General features: G+C 38.3%; 1 protein-coding gene across 1 annotated transcript in view; it reads left to right on the forward strand.

The window, feature by feature from the left end:
* The window catches only part of LOC128697142 (transmembrane protein 59), a 38,825-nt gene that overhangs the window by 18,467 nt on the left and 3,462 nt on the right, over positions 1–16,896 (forward strand). The window contains exons 4-5 of the mRNA XM_070104233.1: positions 3,613–3,844; positions 16,489–16,520. Of these exons, the coding sequence (XP_069960334.1) occupies positions 3,613–3,844; positions 16,489–16,520 (264 nt within the window). The remainder of the gene's footprint in view (positions 1–3,612; positions 3,845–16,488; positions 16,521–16,896) is intronic.

Raw genomic sequence — 16,896 nt, forward strand, 5'->3', positions numbered from 1 at the left:
ATACATAATCCAACAAACTACTGTCATTTCGCCCTACATCATATCGTGTATACTTATTTATCCTCTTTTTCTTAAAATATGTATTACCTATAACTAAACCCCTTTCTATACAAAGTTCAATCAAAGGGCTCCCATTATCATTTACACCTGGCACCCCAAACTTACCTACCACACCCTCTCTAAAAGTTTCTCCTACTTTAGCATTCAAGTCCCCTACCACAATTACTCTCTCACTTGGTTCAAAGGCTCCTATATATGTATATATATATATATATGTATATATATATATATATATGTATATATATATATATATATATATGTATATATATATGTATATATATATATATATATATATATATATATATATATATATATATATATATATATATATATATATATATATATATATATATATATATATATATATATATATATATATATATATATATATATATATATATATATATATATATATATATATATATATATATATATATATATATATATATATATATATATATATATATATATATATATATATATATATATATATATATATATATATATATATATATATATATATATATATATATATATATATATATATATATATATATATATATATATATATATATATATATAAATATATTATATATATATATATATATATATATATATATATAAAGATAGAAATGTTAAAAGCAGGTGGGGATATAGTTTTGGAGTGGTTGGTGCAATTATTTAATAAATGTATGGACGAGGGTAAGGTACCTAGGGATTGGCAGAGAGCATGCATAGTTCCTTTGTATAAAGGCAAAGGGGATAAAAGAGAGTGCAAAAATTATAGGGGGATAAGTCTGTTGAGTGTACCTGGTAAAGTGTATGGTAGAGTTATAATTGAAAGAATTAAGAGTAAGACGGAGAATAGGATAGCAGATGAACAAGGAGGCTTTAGGAAAGGTAGGGGGTGTGTGGACCAGGTGTTTACAGTGAAACATATAAGTGAACAGTATTTAGATAAGGCTAAAGAGGTGTTTGTGGCATTTATGGATTTGGAAAAGGCGTATGACAGGGTGGATAGGGGGGCAATGTGGCAGATGTTGCAAGTGTATGGTGTAGGAGGTAGGTTACTGAAAGCAGTGAAGAGTTTTTACGAGGATAGTGAGGCTCAAGTTAGAGTATGTAGGAAAGAGGGAAATTTTTTCCCAGTAAAAGTAGGCCTTAGACAAGGATGTGTGATGTCACCGTGGTTGTTTAATATATTTATAGATGGGGTTGTAAGAGAAGTAAATGCGAGGGTCTTGGCAAGAGGCGTGGAGTTAAAAGATAAAGAATCACACACAAAGTGGGAGTTGTCACAGCTGCTCTTTGCTGATGACACTGTGCTCTTGGGAGATTCTGAAGAGAAGTTGCAGAGATTGGTGGATGAATTTGGTAGGGTGTGCAAAAGAAGGAAATTAAAGGTGAATACAGGAAAGAGTAAGGTTATGAGGATAACAAAAAGATTAGGTGATGAAAGATTGAATATCAGATTGGAGGGAGAGAGTATGGAGGAGGTGAACGTATTCAGATATTTGGGAGTGGACGTGTCAGCGGATGGGTCTATGAAAGATGAGGTGAATCATAGAATTGATGAGGGAAAAAGAGTGAGTGGTGCACTTAGGAGTCTGTGGAGACAAAGAACTTTGTCCTTGGAGGCAAAGAGGGGAATGTATGAGAGTATAGTTTTACCAACGCTCTTATATGGGTGTGAAGCGTGGGTGATGAATGTTGCAGCGAGGAGAAGGCTGGAGGCAGTGGAGATGTCATGTCTGAGGGCAATGTGTGGTGTGAATATAATGCAGAGAATTCGTAGTTTGGAAGTTAGGAGGAGGTGCGGGATTACCAAAACTGTTGTCCAGAGGGCTGAGGAAGGGTTGTTGAGGTGGTTCGGACATGTAGAGAGAATGGAGCGAAACAGAATGACTTCAAGAGTGTATCAGTCTGTAGTGGAAGGAAGGCGGGGTAGGGGTCGGCCTAGGAAGGGTTGGAGGGAGGGGGTAAAGGAGGTTTTGTGTGCGAGGGGCTTGGACTTCCAGCAGGCATGCGTGAGCGTGTTTGATAGGAGTGAATGGAGACAAATGGTTTTTAATACTTGACGTGCTGTTGGAGTGTGAGCAAAGTAACATTTATGAAGGGATTCAGGGAAACCGGCAGGCCGGACTTGAGTCCTGGAGATGGGAAGTACAGTGCCTGCACTCTGGAGGAGGGGTGTTAATGTTGCAGTTTAAAAACTGTAGTGTAAAGCACCCTTCTGGCAAGACAGTGATGGAGTGAATGATGGTGAAAGTTTTTCTTTTTCGGGCCACCCTGCCTTGGTGGGAATCGGCTGGTGTGATAATAATAAAAAATAAAAAAAAATATATATATATCTATATCAACAAGTCGGCCATCTCCCACCGAGGCAGAGTGACCCAAAAAAGAAAGAAAATCCCCAAAAAGAAAATACTTTCATCATCATTCAACACTTTCACCACACTCACACATTATCACTGCTTTTGTTAAATGCCTGTAGTGTTCCTGAATGGTGAAATTCATGAACTTGCTAACCCAGAAGTTGAATATATCTATTCTAGAGTTCATCTTTTACTAGTCATTGATTTTTCATAATATTGTATAGCAACTTTTCAAAACTGATTGATAGTTTAATATTATGGCAAGTGAGGAAATAATTGCATGGTAAAGTGTTAAGAGGATCATTATCTGGGGATGAGTCTGCACCAGCTAACTTCACCTCACCTTCACATCACCTTTTGTTGTATCAAGATGCTATTTTGTTTGAAAAATATATTTTAATAATGTATCTTTGCAACATAAAATATACTTGCTTTAGAGAAAATTTAGATGCAGTTATAGAATAAAAAGGCACAATACCATGATTAGAATAATACACAAATAACCCGCACTTGGGAGACTGAAACTTAATACGATGTTTTGGTCCAGCTTGGAACATTAATTAGTTTTGGTCCAAGTTGGGCCATTAATTAGTTTTGGTCCAAGTTGGGCCATTAATTAGTTTTGGTCCAAGTTGGGCCATTAATTAGTTTTGGTCCAAGTTGGGCCATTAATTAGTTTTGGTCCAAGTTGGGCCAATAATTAATTTTGGTCCAAGTTGGGCCAGTAATTAGTTTTGGTCCAAGTTGGGCCAGTAATTAGTTTTGGTCCAAGTTGTGCTGCAGTGCTGTTATGAGTTTTAGTCTCTTAATTGCGTGTTATTTGTATGTAGATGCAATAAATATTAAACAAATCTTTGATAAATTGACAGTTCAGGTCGGCCATTGCTAATCCGGCATCATTGGGACCTGTAGTGTGCTGGATTAGTGATGGCCGACCTGTAATATAAATGCAGTTGGAGAGATGGAAATTAGATAAATATCGGACTCTTAACAATTGTGTAGTGGCTGTTTGGTGCTTTTGAAATTTTGTTTCCCTGATTTTGTTTCAATAAATATATGTAAACTCAGTGGAAAGGTAGACAAGAATCTTTTTTTTTTTTTTTTTTTATTTTTTTTCTTCCAAAAAAATCCATTGTGTTGTAGTTAAATAGAGCATAATGAGCAGTGATTTTTGCAGGAAGTAGATGAGGGTCCTTCAATACATCTGCTGAGTCCAATCATGCAGGTTCATGCAGTGTACTCCTCCTTCGTTGGGGCCGTTCACATTGTCCGCTCGTCGCTGGTCACATACTTTATGAGTGATGACAACTCTGTTGTGGCTGTAGAGTCTCAGCCCAAGTTCATTATGGAAGTTTTGCCTGAGGATGACAAGTCTGCCAGAGAGGAGCAACAGCAGCAACCCAGGGAATGTGAGTGCAGTTATGTGGGACACATGTACATAGACTAACAGGGAAAGTTGATATTGTAACTTGTTTTAGGTGGACTGTATTTGAATTACACAGTAGTTGAAATTTTAGATTGGGTTACCCTGGGTTTATGTAAACTGGAAGAGTTATACTAATTAGAAATTCTTCTGTGGATGTTTGATCATTAGTAATTGAAGTGGTTTGAGAAAGTTACATTAGTAGTAAGATTTTTTTATATAGTTCCTTTATACAGTGCAATTTTTTGTAAATGTAACTGAAACAGTGCATTCATAATTTAATAGTACAGACTTTGAAGACCTTTCTATGTGATATTCAATTTTTGATGTTTTCCAATTGCATTTCTCAAAAATCTCTGTAGCTGCATATATACAAAGTCTACATACACGAACAGCATCATTGAGTATTCTCAAAGCTGTTGATATAGGATTAGACGTTAAATATTGCTTACTACTGCCAACTTTTCTCTATATGAAAACAGTTAATTAATTTTTTTTTTAACACACTGGCTCTCTCCCACCAAGGTAAGGTGACCCAAAAAAAAAAAATCCATCATTCACTGTGTCACAGTCTTGCCAGTCTCATAGTTACTACAGTTCAGATGCCCTTCCAAAACTACATACAGGTCTCCCTCCACATTCGTGAGGGTTAGGGGATCAAGAACCTCATGAATGTTGAAAAATCATGAATGTTTGGTGCCCAAATATATTGTAGGGAAATATAATAATTAAAGGTAGTAGGTTGGTAGACAGCAACCACCCAGGGAGGTACTACCGTCCTGCCAGGTGAGTGTAAAACTGAAGCCTGTAATTGTTTTACATGATGGTAGGATTGCTGGTGTCTTTTTTTTTTCTGTCTCATACACATGCAAGATTTCAGGTATGTCTGGCTACTTCTACTTACGCAACAGTTAGGTATCTTTATTTCGAAACGTTTCGCCTATACAGTAGGCTTCCTCAGTCGAGTACAGAAAAGTTGATAGAAGCAGAAGATACTTGAAGACGATGTAATCAGTCCATCACCCTTAAAGTTTTGAGGTGGTCAGTCCCTCAGTCTGGAGAAGAGCATTGTTCCGTTGTCTGAAACAATATGAAGTTGAAGTGACAGGATGGAGACTTATGTAGTGCCAGGAGGTGAGACGTAGGTTGCTTTGGGAGGGCAGGTCCCTCTCAAACCCAGCCGTTCTCACTTGTAGAGGGACCTGCCCTCCCAAAGCAACCTACGTCTCACCTCCTGGCACTATATAAGTCTCCATCCTGTCACTTCAACTTCATATTGTTTCAGACAACAGAACAATGCTCTTCTCCAGACTGAGGGACTGACCACCTCAAAACTTTAAGGGTGATGGACTGATTACATCGTCTTCAAGTATCTTCTGCTTCTATCAACTTTTCTGTACTCGACTGAGGAAGCCTACTGTGTAGGCGAAACGTTTCGAAATAAAGATACCTAACTGTTGCATATGTGTCTTACCTAACAATCTGTCGGTATTTTATACCATTTTAATGTTCACTTCTACTTACACTTAGGTCACACTACACATACATGTACAAGCATATATATACACACCCCTTTGGGTTTTCTTCTATTTTCTTTCTAGTTCTTGTTCTTGTTTATTTCCTCTTACCTCCATGGGGAAGTGGAACAGAATTCTTCCTCCGTAAGCCATGTGTGTTGTAAGAGGCGACTAAAATGCCGGGAGCAAGGGGCTAGTAACCCCTTCTCCTGTACAGTAGGGCCCCACTTATACAGCGGGTTAGGTTCCAGGCTGTCGCTGGAAAGCAGACATCGCCGGAAGGCAGAACTCCATTTTTTCCATTTATAAATGCATATAAATGCCAGACAACAAGTTTACACTAAATTATATTAAGTTAGTAATAAAACTAGGCATTAAAAACACACAAAGTAAAATACAGTCACAGTAAATTCATTACTTATCTTAAAGTATTTGTAATCTTAATGTAGGGAGAGAGGTGAGTAGTACTTATTTGTAGGAAGTCGGGTGCAGGTAGCCCAGGTGTAGGTAGCATTGGCTCCCCGTCTCATACTTAATATACGATATTTAAAACATCCCAGAGAGGTAAAATGCACATACAGTACACTCATTATTTACCTTCAAATATGTGGTCTTAATATAGGAAGAGAGGTGAGTAGTATTTATTTGTATAAAGTCATTGTAGGTAGCCGGTAGGTGTAGCCCGCCTAGGTTACACCTACCGGCTACCTACACTGTGGCCCAGAGCCATATTATTAACATCGACATGCCTTGTTCACTGAATTTAATCATTTCTAGCAACTACCTTTAGATGCCATCATAAATGAAGGTAGAAGTAATGAATAATTCATGCCGAAAATTGTAAACAAAAGCGGAGTAGGGGAGTGGCTGGGCCAAACGCAGATTCATACACGTTTTCTCTGATGGCTGAGCAGAGAAAACGTAATGTTGTCCCTCCACCCGGCTACCACACAGCTCCACAAGTATTATTATCAGAGCACACATAAAATATGCAATAAATGCCAGACAACAAGTTTACACTAGCTTATATTAAGTTAGCAATAGAAATAGGCATTAAAAACACAATAAAAGGTAAGATACACACAGAGTACACTTATTACTTACCTTAAAATATTAATATTAATGTGTGAGAGGTGAGTGGCAGGGTGTTTATTGAATAAAATCAGAATGGCACACCATCATCATCTAACTTGGCACTTAAAGCAAGAGGCTTACGACTTCTCTTTTTATTACGGCTAACCTTAGACACCATCGTCAGTGAGAGCCAACTAGTTAACGAAAGAGTAAACGAGAGAGAGAGAACGAGATACAGAGTTGAGGCAATGTAAGAACACAAACTGAACAGGTAGTGGACGATCACTTGGTCAGGCGAAATAAATGCGTATTAATGTGTGTCTACTTTTAGTTCATTCACGTCCATTTGTAAGAGTTTGTAAAACATTTACCTCAATATTTTTTTATTTTAATAATAATTACCTCACAATACAAATACTATTACATTGTGTACAAGTTGCACAAGTTAGTTCAGAATAAACAAACAACAACACAAAATTTTTAGAGTGAATGAAGATAATAATATTAACCCTTTCAGGGTCCAAGGCCAAAATCTGAAGTGGTGCCCCAGTGTCCAAGAATTTTCAAAAAAAAAATTTTTATTTTTTTCTTATGAAATGGTAGAGAATCTTTTTGTGAATGTAATAAAACAAAAAGTACAAAATTTGATGGGAAATTGACGAAATTATGCTCACGTGAATTTTGATGTGTCAGCGATATTTATGAATCGGCGATTTTGCCGACTTTGACTCCCATTTTAGGCCAATTACATTATTCCAGTCGACCAAATTCTTAGCTATTTCACTAGGATTACTTCTATTCTATCGATTGAGCACAAGAAATCGCCAAGTCAACTGTTTCAACTACAAAATAAAGTGACCGGAAATTGGTAATTTGGCCAATTTAACACAAAGTTCAAAATATTCCAATTTCAAAATAGGATCCAGAATAAACAATGTAGGTATTCCTGGCACTAAACTAACATTTCCTCTGTTCATTAGTTACGTTTTGAGGCTTTACAAATAAATTCCATTTTGATTTTTTATTCACATAATGAATTTTTATTCACACCAAAAAATAGAAGATTTACTGTTATGCAATATTGTAATAATTGTATAAATATCATCACCACATTTATGAATGTATATCAGACCGACCAGCTGGCATGTATTAGACGTGTGAGGTCGTTTGTTTACTCTTGAACATCGGCAAAAATTTAACATTTCCGCCACTTTGAGCTCAGTTTCAAGCCATTTCCAGTGCTAAAACCAATCAAAATTATCTCTATTTCTGTAATATGTCTTCCATTCTATCAAATGAGACCAAGAAATCACAAATACAACTATAAAAAACATAAGAAAAAACACTGCAAAGTCGCTGTTTTAATCGAAAATCACGGTCTCAGTTTTTTTCCTCTCATTATACACAGTGTGCTGCAGGATTTGTTTTATGTGGTGCACACATACCACATAGATGTATTCTCTCATATCTAGGCCCAAATTTACCACTCACAGTTTATCAGAGTGAGCTGAGCTCATGACGTAGATCTACGGTTTGGACCCTGAACGTAAAGCCGTAGATCTACGGGACGGACCCTGAAAGGGTTAATAATAATAATACGTAATAATAATAATAATAATAATAATATTATTATTAATAATAATAATTATTATTATTTATTATAAAAAGCACTAAACCCACAAGGGTCATGAATTGCTATACATAAGAGTAAAGGCATACAAAAAGAATATTTTTCTACAGTTACCCCCCAGTGTTTGACTAGAGAAAACGTAATTCTTCCGACACTACCTACACAGCTGCTTTGTAAACAAATCTCATATTTATTTATTTATTTATTTATTTATTATTTATTTATTTATTTATTAATTTGAACATGATACAGTGAAGTACAAAAGAATACAGTTAAATGCAGCATGCCAAAGCCACTTGAATGCATAGCATTACGGGCAGGCTTAAAATTAACTTAAGATTAACTAAGCAATGAAGTATTCAGTGGTAAAACATTATTGTAAACAGATAACAAGCACAAATGAGTATTACAAAAACAGGTTGTATGGTTGCACCATATTCGTATGGTTGTATGGTTGTCCATATTTACATCAATTTTTATTCTGAGTGTATCATGTTTATATGCTATGTAATGGGTTTCATATATAATTTTGAGGAAAATATCATAGATGGATTAATGAAAATACCTATATTGATGTAAAATAAGACATTTAGTGTGCCCAAGAGTGATTATTGGCGTCATGACTAGAGAGAGACTTAGCGATTTTAATGTGTACCTGCACACCAGCACAGTGTGTAAGTATATTTAGGTACAGGTACACATAAGTATAATTATCAGAGTACATATAAAATATGCAGTAACTTTAAAACGCTTGAAATTTTGGAAAGTTTCCTGACATAATAGATGTGGTCACGGAAAATGTAAACAAACCGGGTGGTGGCGCCGTATTTGAAAGACCGCTTGCCGTATAGCAAATTTTGGTCATAATTTGAGATCGCCGTATTAGCGGAACGCCATAAGGCGAAATGCCGTAAAGCGGGGCCTTACTGTATATATTACTAAATGTAAAAGGAGAAACTTTGTTTTTCCTTTTGGGCCACCCCGCCTCGGTGGGATACGACCGGTGTGTTGAAAGAAAGAAGAAATATAATAATAGCATTTACTTAGTCTAACAATACTGCTTCCTTAACCTGTTGAACCATGAACAATCATAAAACACATGAAAACATCATAAAATATTGTACTAGTGCCAGCCCTTTGGTAAAGGTGAGAATTCAAGAAAGAACTCGTAGCAGAGTACCAAAGTGGAGGAGAAGGAGAGAGGGGAGAATATGCCTTCTTCACTGATTCAGTGATTCTACGATATGTATGATACTAAAGCACCATGAGTCGATAAAGGCTCTAGTGCCAGCCAGCGATAAAGTATATCATTAACAGTGTAGAAAGTAAGTTAAGTTATTAATTGATAGAAAAAGGACAGCACAAACCTAACTCCTCCAATGTTGTTGGAGTTCTATAGGGCGACTGAGAACACTGCTGTTTCTAGTCTCTGCCGCCTCCACCACCACTGTGCACGACTTATGTCTCAGTGGCCCTTATACACCCAACAACACCAACACAACAACACTCGTAACATACTTAATGATGTATTTTATTCATTCTAGAGTATTTGTCATGTTTCTATGTTATTAATATTGTTTGTTATGTCACATTAGATGAATTATGATAGATAAATAAGCCGGACTTGAATCCTGGAAATGGGAAGTACAATGCCTGCACTTTAAAGGAGGGGTTTGGGATATTGGACGTTTGGAGTGATATGTTGTGTATCTTTATACGTATATGCTTCTAAGCTGTTGTATTCTGAGCGCCTCTGCAAAAACAGTGATTGTGTGAGAGTGAGGTGAAAGTGTTGAATGATGATGAAAGTATTTTCCTTTTGGGGATTTTCTTTCTTTTTGGGTCACCCAGCCTCAGTGGGAGACGGCCGACTTGTTAAAAAAAAAATTAGCCGTAGAATTTATGTTAGTGTCATATTGAAGGACTATCTTGTCCTGTTTCCAAACAAACTCTGCCACCGCCACACTTCCTAACATGTAATGACATTTTAAATATGATCGGGTGGCTGGGAATTCGCGAATGTTCGAAGCCCACGAAAATGGAAAACGCGAATGTCGAGGGAGACCTGTATATCCCCACCCTTTCTTCAGAGTACAGGTACTGTACTTGCCACCTCCAGGAATCAAGTCCAGCTAACCAATTCCCTTAATCCCTTCACAAAATGTTACCTTGCTCTAATACCAACAGCTTGTAAGGTCCCAAAAACCATTTGCCTCCATTCCTATCTAACATGCTCACATACAGAACCTCCTTTATCCCCTCTTTCCAACCTCTCATAGGGTTACCCCTATTCTGCTTTCCCCTCCATTACAAGTTTATACACCTTCCAGGTCATCCCATTTTGCTCCATCTTTCCTAAATTGTCCAAACCGCCTCAGCAACCCCTCTGGATAATACTTTAGTACCCCCTCACCTCATCCTAATCTCTAAACTACAAATTCTCTGCATAATCTTTACACTACACATTGCCCTCAGACATGACATTTTCACTTCTAAACTGTTGTAGTCTGAGCTCCTTTACAAAAACAGTGATTATGTGTGAGTGAGGTGAAAATGTTGAATGATGAAAGTATTTTCTTTTTGGGGATTTTATTTCTTTTTGGGTCACCCTGCCTTGGTGGGAGACGGCCGACTTGTTAAAAAAAAAAAAAAACTGTGAGGGTTAGTACTGCTCCCGATTTCTTTTGTCTATATACATTTTCCCTTCTTTCCTTCCCTACCCCTCCCTTTCTCTCTTCTCCTCTTCCCCTTCTTCCCCCCTCCCATTCCTGAGACAAAGTTTACCTAAATAGATAATGCTTAAAAGGATTGTTGCTGTTTATCCTGTAGTATAAGTATTGTAGTGTACATTACGATGGTTCACCTTTACAGTGGTGCAAAAAAAAACTTTAAAACTTTTGTACTGTACATTTATTGATAGGATAAACTTGTATTTATTTATTTACTTTACAGTACAGTAGGGCCCCGCTTATACGGCAAGTTAGGTTCCAGGCTACCGCCGTAAAGCGGAAATTGCCGTAAAGTGGAACACCCTTTTTTCCCCTTATAAATGCATACAAATACTAGATAACAAGTTTACACTAACATATATTAAGTTAGTAAGTAAGTTTATTCAGATATACACAAATGCAGTTACATAGATTATCATACATAACAGCATATATGTAAAGTACCCAGGATAACCCAAAAAAGTCAGACAATGTGACTTATTTCCATTGGGGTTAGCAGTAGAACTAGGCATTAAAAACAGTAAAAAAGTAAAATAGACATATAGTACACTCGTTACTTTTTTTTTTTTCAACAAGTCGGCTGTCTCCCACCGAGGCAGGTTGACCCACCGAGGCAGGGTGACCCACCGAGGCAGGGTGACCCACCGAGGCAGGGTGACCCACCGAGGCAGGATGACCCAAAAAGAAAGAAAATCCCTAAAAAGAAAATACTTTCATCATCATTCAACACTTTCACCTCACTCATACATAATCACTGTTTTTGCAGAGGTGCTCAGAACACAACAGTTTAGAAGCATATACGTATAAAGATACACAACATATCCCTCCAAACTGCTAATATCCCGAGCCCCTCCTTTAGAGTTCAAGCATTGTACTTCCCATTTCCAGGACTCAAGTCCGGCTATATAAAAATAGCTGCTGCTGCTGCTGCTGCTGCTGCTGCTGCTGCTGCTGCTGCTGCTGCTGCTGCTGCTGCTGCTGCTGCTGCTGCTGCTGCTGCTGCTGCTGCTGCTGCTGCTGCTGCTGCTGCTGCTGCTGCTGCTGCTGCTGCTGCTGCTGCTGCTGCTGCTGCTGCTGCTGCTGCTGCTGCTGCTGCTGCTGCTGCTGCTGCTGCTGCTGCTGCTGCTGCTGCTGCTGCTGCTGCTGCTGCTGCTGCTGCTGCTGCTGCTGCTGCTGCTGCTGCTGCTGCTGCTGCTGCTGCTGCTGCTGCTGCTGCTGCTGCTGCTGCTGCTGCTGCTGCTGCTGCTGCTGCTGCTGCTGCTGCTGCTGCTGCTGCTGCTGCTGCTGCTGCTGCTGCTGCTGCTGCTGCTGCTGCTGCTGCTGCTGCTGCTGCTGCTGCTGCTGCTGCTGCTGCTGCTGCTGCTGCTGCTGCTGCTGCTGCTGCTGCTGCTGCTGCTGCTGCTGCTGCTGCTGCTGCTGCTGCTGCCGCTGCTGCTGCTGCTGCTGCTGCTGCTGCTGCTGCTGCTGCTGCTGCTGCTGCTGCTGCTGCTGCTGCTGCTGCTGCTGCACATCGAAATGGTACCTCAATAAATGTCACATTAGTTGCACTTGTGTCCTTTTACTTTACATGTATAAAAATAACTGGTTTCCCTGAATCCCTTCACTAAATATTACCCTGCTCACACTCCAACAGATCGTCAGGTCCCAAATACCATTCGTCTCCATTCACTCCTATCGAACACGCTCATGCACGCCTGCTGGAAGTCCAAGCCCCTCGCCCACAAAACCTTCCTCACCCCTTCCTTCCAACCTTTTCGAGGACAACCCCTACCCCACCTTCCTTCTCCTACAGATTTAAATGCTCTCCATGTCATTCTACTTTGATCCATTCTCTCTAAATGACCAAACCACCTCAACAACCCTTCTTCAGCCCTCTGACTAATACTTTTATTAACTCCACACCTTCTCCTAATTTCCACACTCCGAATTTTCTGCATAATATTTACACCACACATTGCCCTTAGATAGGACATCTCCACTGCCTCCAACCGCCTCCTCGCTGCTGCATTCACGACCCAAGCTTCACACCCATAATAGTGTGTTGGTACTACTATACTTTCGTTACTTACCTTAAAATATTTGTAGTCTTAATCTAGCGTGAGACAAGTATATACAGTGGACCCTCGACCAGCGATGGCATCGATTAACGATAAATCTGACTAGCGATACATTTTATTGCAAAAATTTTTGCCTCGATTAGCGCTAAAAAACTCGACCAACACTATTCGTTCCATCTGAGACGCGTCCACTTCTGGCCAGTGTTTACAAGCCAGCCAGCCACCGTGGTCGCTTCCAAGCATACAATCGGAACATTTCATATTATCACAGCCTTTTTAGTGATTGTCCCTGCAAAATAAGTCACCATGGGCCCCAAGAAAGCTTTTAGTGCCAACCCTACAGCAAAATGGGTGAGAATTACTATGGATATGAAGAAAGAGATCATTGCTAAGTATGAAAGTGGAGTGCATGTCTCCGAGCTGGCCAGGCTGTACACAAAACCCCAATCAACCATCGCTACTATTGTGGCCAAGAAAATGGCAATCAAAGAAGCTGTTATTGCCAAAGGTGCAACTGTGTTTTCGAAACTGAGATCGCAAGTGATAGAAGATGTTGAGAGACTGTTATTGGTATGGATAAATGAAAAACAGATAGCAGGAGATAGCATCTCTCAAGCGATCATATGTGAAAAGGCTAGGAAGTTGCATGACGATTTAATTAGAAAAATGCCAGCAACTAGTGGTGATGCGAGTGAATTTAAGGCCAGCAAAGGTTGGTTTGAGAGATTTAAGAATCGTAGTGGCATACATAGTGTGATAAGGCATGGTGAGGCTGCCAGTTTGGACCAAAAAGCAGCTGAAAAATATGTGCAGGAATTCAAGGAGTACATAGACAGTGAAGGACTGAAACCTGAACAAGTGTTTAATGGTGACACTGACAATGTTGTGAAACACTTTAGGAATGTCATAAAGGAACGGGAGGTACAGGCCTCTATGGGCAGATATGTTGTGCGACAGAGGTCCAGTGACTCTCAAGCTGGTCCTAGTGGCATTAAAAGAAGAAGGGAAGTAACCCCGAAAAAGGACTTGCCACCTCAAGTCCTAATGGAAGGGGATTCCCCTTCTAAACACTAAGACCATCAACTCTCTCCCCTCCTCCCATCCCATCAATCATCACCAGATCTTCAATAAAGGTAAGTGTCATGGTACTGTGCATGTCTTCTTCAGTTTGTGTGTATTAAAATTAATATTTCATGTGTTAAAATTTTTTTTTTTCAATACTTTTGGGTGTCTTGCACGGATTAATTTGATTTCCATTATTTCTTATGGGGAAAATTAACTTGACTAACGATTATTTTGACTAACGATGAGCTCTCAGGAACGGATTAATAGCGTTAGTTGAGGGTCCACTGTATATTGTAAGAAATCAAGTGTGGTATGTATGGTAGCCAGCCGGGCTACCATACCAGGCCACCCCATCCACACATAATATTGCATTACATTTAAGCATCCCAGAGCGATAAAATGCATGTACAGTTCAATCATTCTTACCTTAAAATATTTGTAGTCTTAATCTAGGGTGAGATGAGTAGTATTTATTGTAAGAAATCGAGTGTGGTGTGTATGGTAGTCAGCCAGATCACCCCCACCCACATATACTATTCTATGATATTTAAGCATCTCAGAGCAATAAAATGCATATACAGTTCACTCATTACTAAATATTTGTAGTCTTAATGTAGGGTTGGGTGAGTAAACGAGATAAAACGAATAAATGGGAGAGAGAGAGAATGAGTACATGAGGGAGGACAAGTGCAGAGTTATGTAAACAAACCAGGTGAACTCCAGTTTTGTAAACAAGCCAGGCATACACGTCTGGTTTGTGTACAAATTACATTGTGTACAAGTTGTCTCTACATTGATACGGTGGAATAAATAAAGAGGAACACTCCCATTCTCATGTAACACCATTTTTAGAAGAAATGACACTCTGAATGAAGGCAATAGAAATAAGTCACTCTTGACTTTTTTGGGTTATCCTAGGTACTTTACACATATGCTGCTATGTATGATAATCTATGTAACTGTATTTGTGTATACCTGAATAAACTTACATACGAAAGGAATAAGTTTTTACAGTTACCCCCAGTAACACTTTTTCTCTTATGTTGGACTAGAGAAAATGTTATTCTTGCCATCACTTGTACAAGTTATCTGGCTACCATGTCTCATATTTTTTTTTTTTTTCGACAAACCGGCCGTATCCCACCAAGGCAGGGTGGCCCAAAAAGAAAAATGAAAGTTTCTCTTTTTAAATTTAGTAATTTATACAGGAGAAGGGGTTACTAGGCCCTTGCTCCCGGCATTTTAGTTGCCTCTTACAACACGCACGGCTTACGGAGGAAGAATTCTGTTCCACTTCCCCATGGAGATAAGAGGAAATAAACAAGAACAAGAAAGAAAATAAAAAAAAAACAGAGGGGTGTGTGTATATACGCTTGTACATGTATGTGTAGTGTGACTTAAGTGTAAGTAGAAGTAGCAAGATGTACCTGATCAAATCTTGCATGTTTATGAGACAGACAAAAGACACCAGCAGTCCTTCTTCTTTTTTCAACACACTGGCCATATCCCACCAAGGCAGGGTGGCTCAAAAAGAAAAACGAAAGTTTCTCTTTTAAATTTAGTAATTTATACGGGAGGAGGAGTTACTAGCCCCTTGCTCCCGGCATTTTAGTCGCCTCTTACAATACATATGGCTTACAGAGGAAGAATTCTGTTCCACTTCCCCATGGAGGTAAGAGGAAATAAACAAGAACACGAACTAGAAAGAAAATAGAAGAATACCCAGAGGGGTGTGTATATATATGCTTGTACATGTATGTGTAGTGTGACCTAAGTGTAAGTAGAAGTAGCAAGATGTACCTGAAATCTTGCATGTTTATGAGACAGACAAAAGACACCAGCAATCCTACCATCATGTAAAACAATTACAGGCTTTCATTTTGCACTCACTTGGCAGGATGGTAGTACCTCCCTGGGTGGTTGCTGTCTACCAACCTACTACCTAGAGTCATATTTATCTTTATTTATTCTATTGTGGGGTGTATTTATCATCTTTATATGTTATGTATTGTGTTTATTATATAATTTTGAAAAAAATATCATGGATGGATTAATGAAAATGTGTGTATTACTGTAATATACGACATTTAATGAGACTCGGTGATTATTATTATTATCATTTCTAATATGGCATCACTTGTGCAAGTCGTCTGGCTACCACATCTCATATTTATGTTTATTTATTCTACTGTGGGGTGTATTTATCATCTTTATATGTTACGCGTTGTGTTTATTGTATAATTTTGAAAAAATATCATAGATGGATTAATGAAAATGCGTATATTAACGTAATATACGACATTTAATGAGACTCTGTGATTATTATTATCATTACTAATATGGTGTCTCGAGACATAAGACACTCTTACTGATTTTAATGTGTACCTGCATGCCAGCACAGTATGTAAGTTTATTTAGGTACAAGTATACATAAGTATAATTATCAGCGTATATATAAAATATGAAATGACTTTTAAAAACACTTGAAATTTTGGAGTTTCCAGGCATGATGGAGAGACTTAGTGCTTACGGATCTCACATAGAATGTAAACAAACAGGGTGGGGCGCGGTGACCGTATTAGAAAGTCAGGTGAGGGGAGCCGTATGGAGAGTTCTGGTAATAATTTGAAATGACCGTATTAGCGGAACGCCATAAAGCAGGACCCTACTGTACTAGTATTTAGTTATAGTAATTATTGATTTAGTTAGTTATTCAGTGAGAGTAGTTATTTAGTTATATATTCATATCCTGCATAGGATATTTTTCAAGGAGCACCTATAATTACCAAAGTGTTATTTTGTTAGGTTGGAATAACTTATAAAATGTTACTGTTCCTTTCCTTGGGCAGTTATATATTATGTGTAAGTCATTGAGATGGTTAGTAAATAATGAGAATATGGTAGTGAGTTTTATTCCTGAATTAAGTTAAAATTTCAAGAAATATATGGAAGGCCAATTTAGCTAT

Source organism: Cherax quadricarinatus, chromosome 89 (assembly GCF_038502225.1).
Source record: "Cherax quadricarinatus isolate ZL_2023a chromosome 89, ASM3850222v1, whole genome shotgun sequence".
Classification (NCBI taxonomy): domain Eukaryota; kingdom Metazoa; phylum Arthropoda; class Malacostraca; order Decapoda; family Parastacidae; genus Cherax; species Cherax quadricarinatus.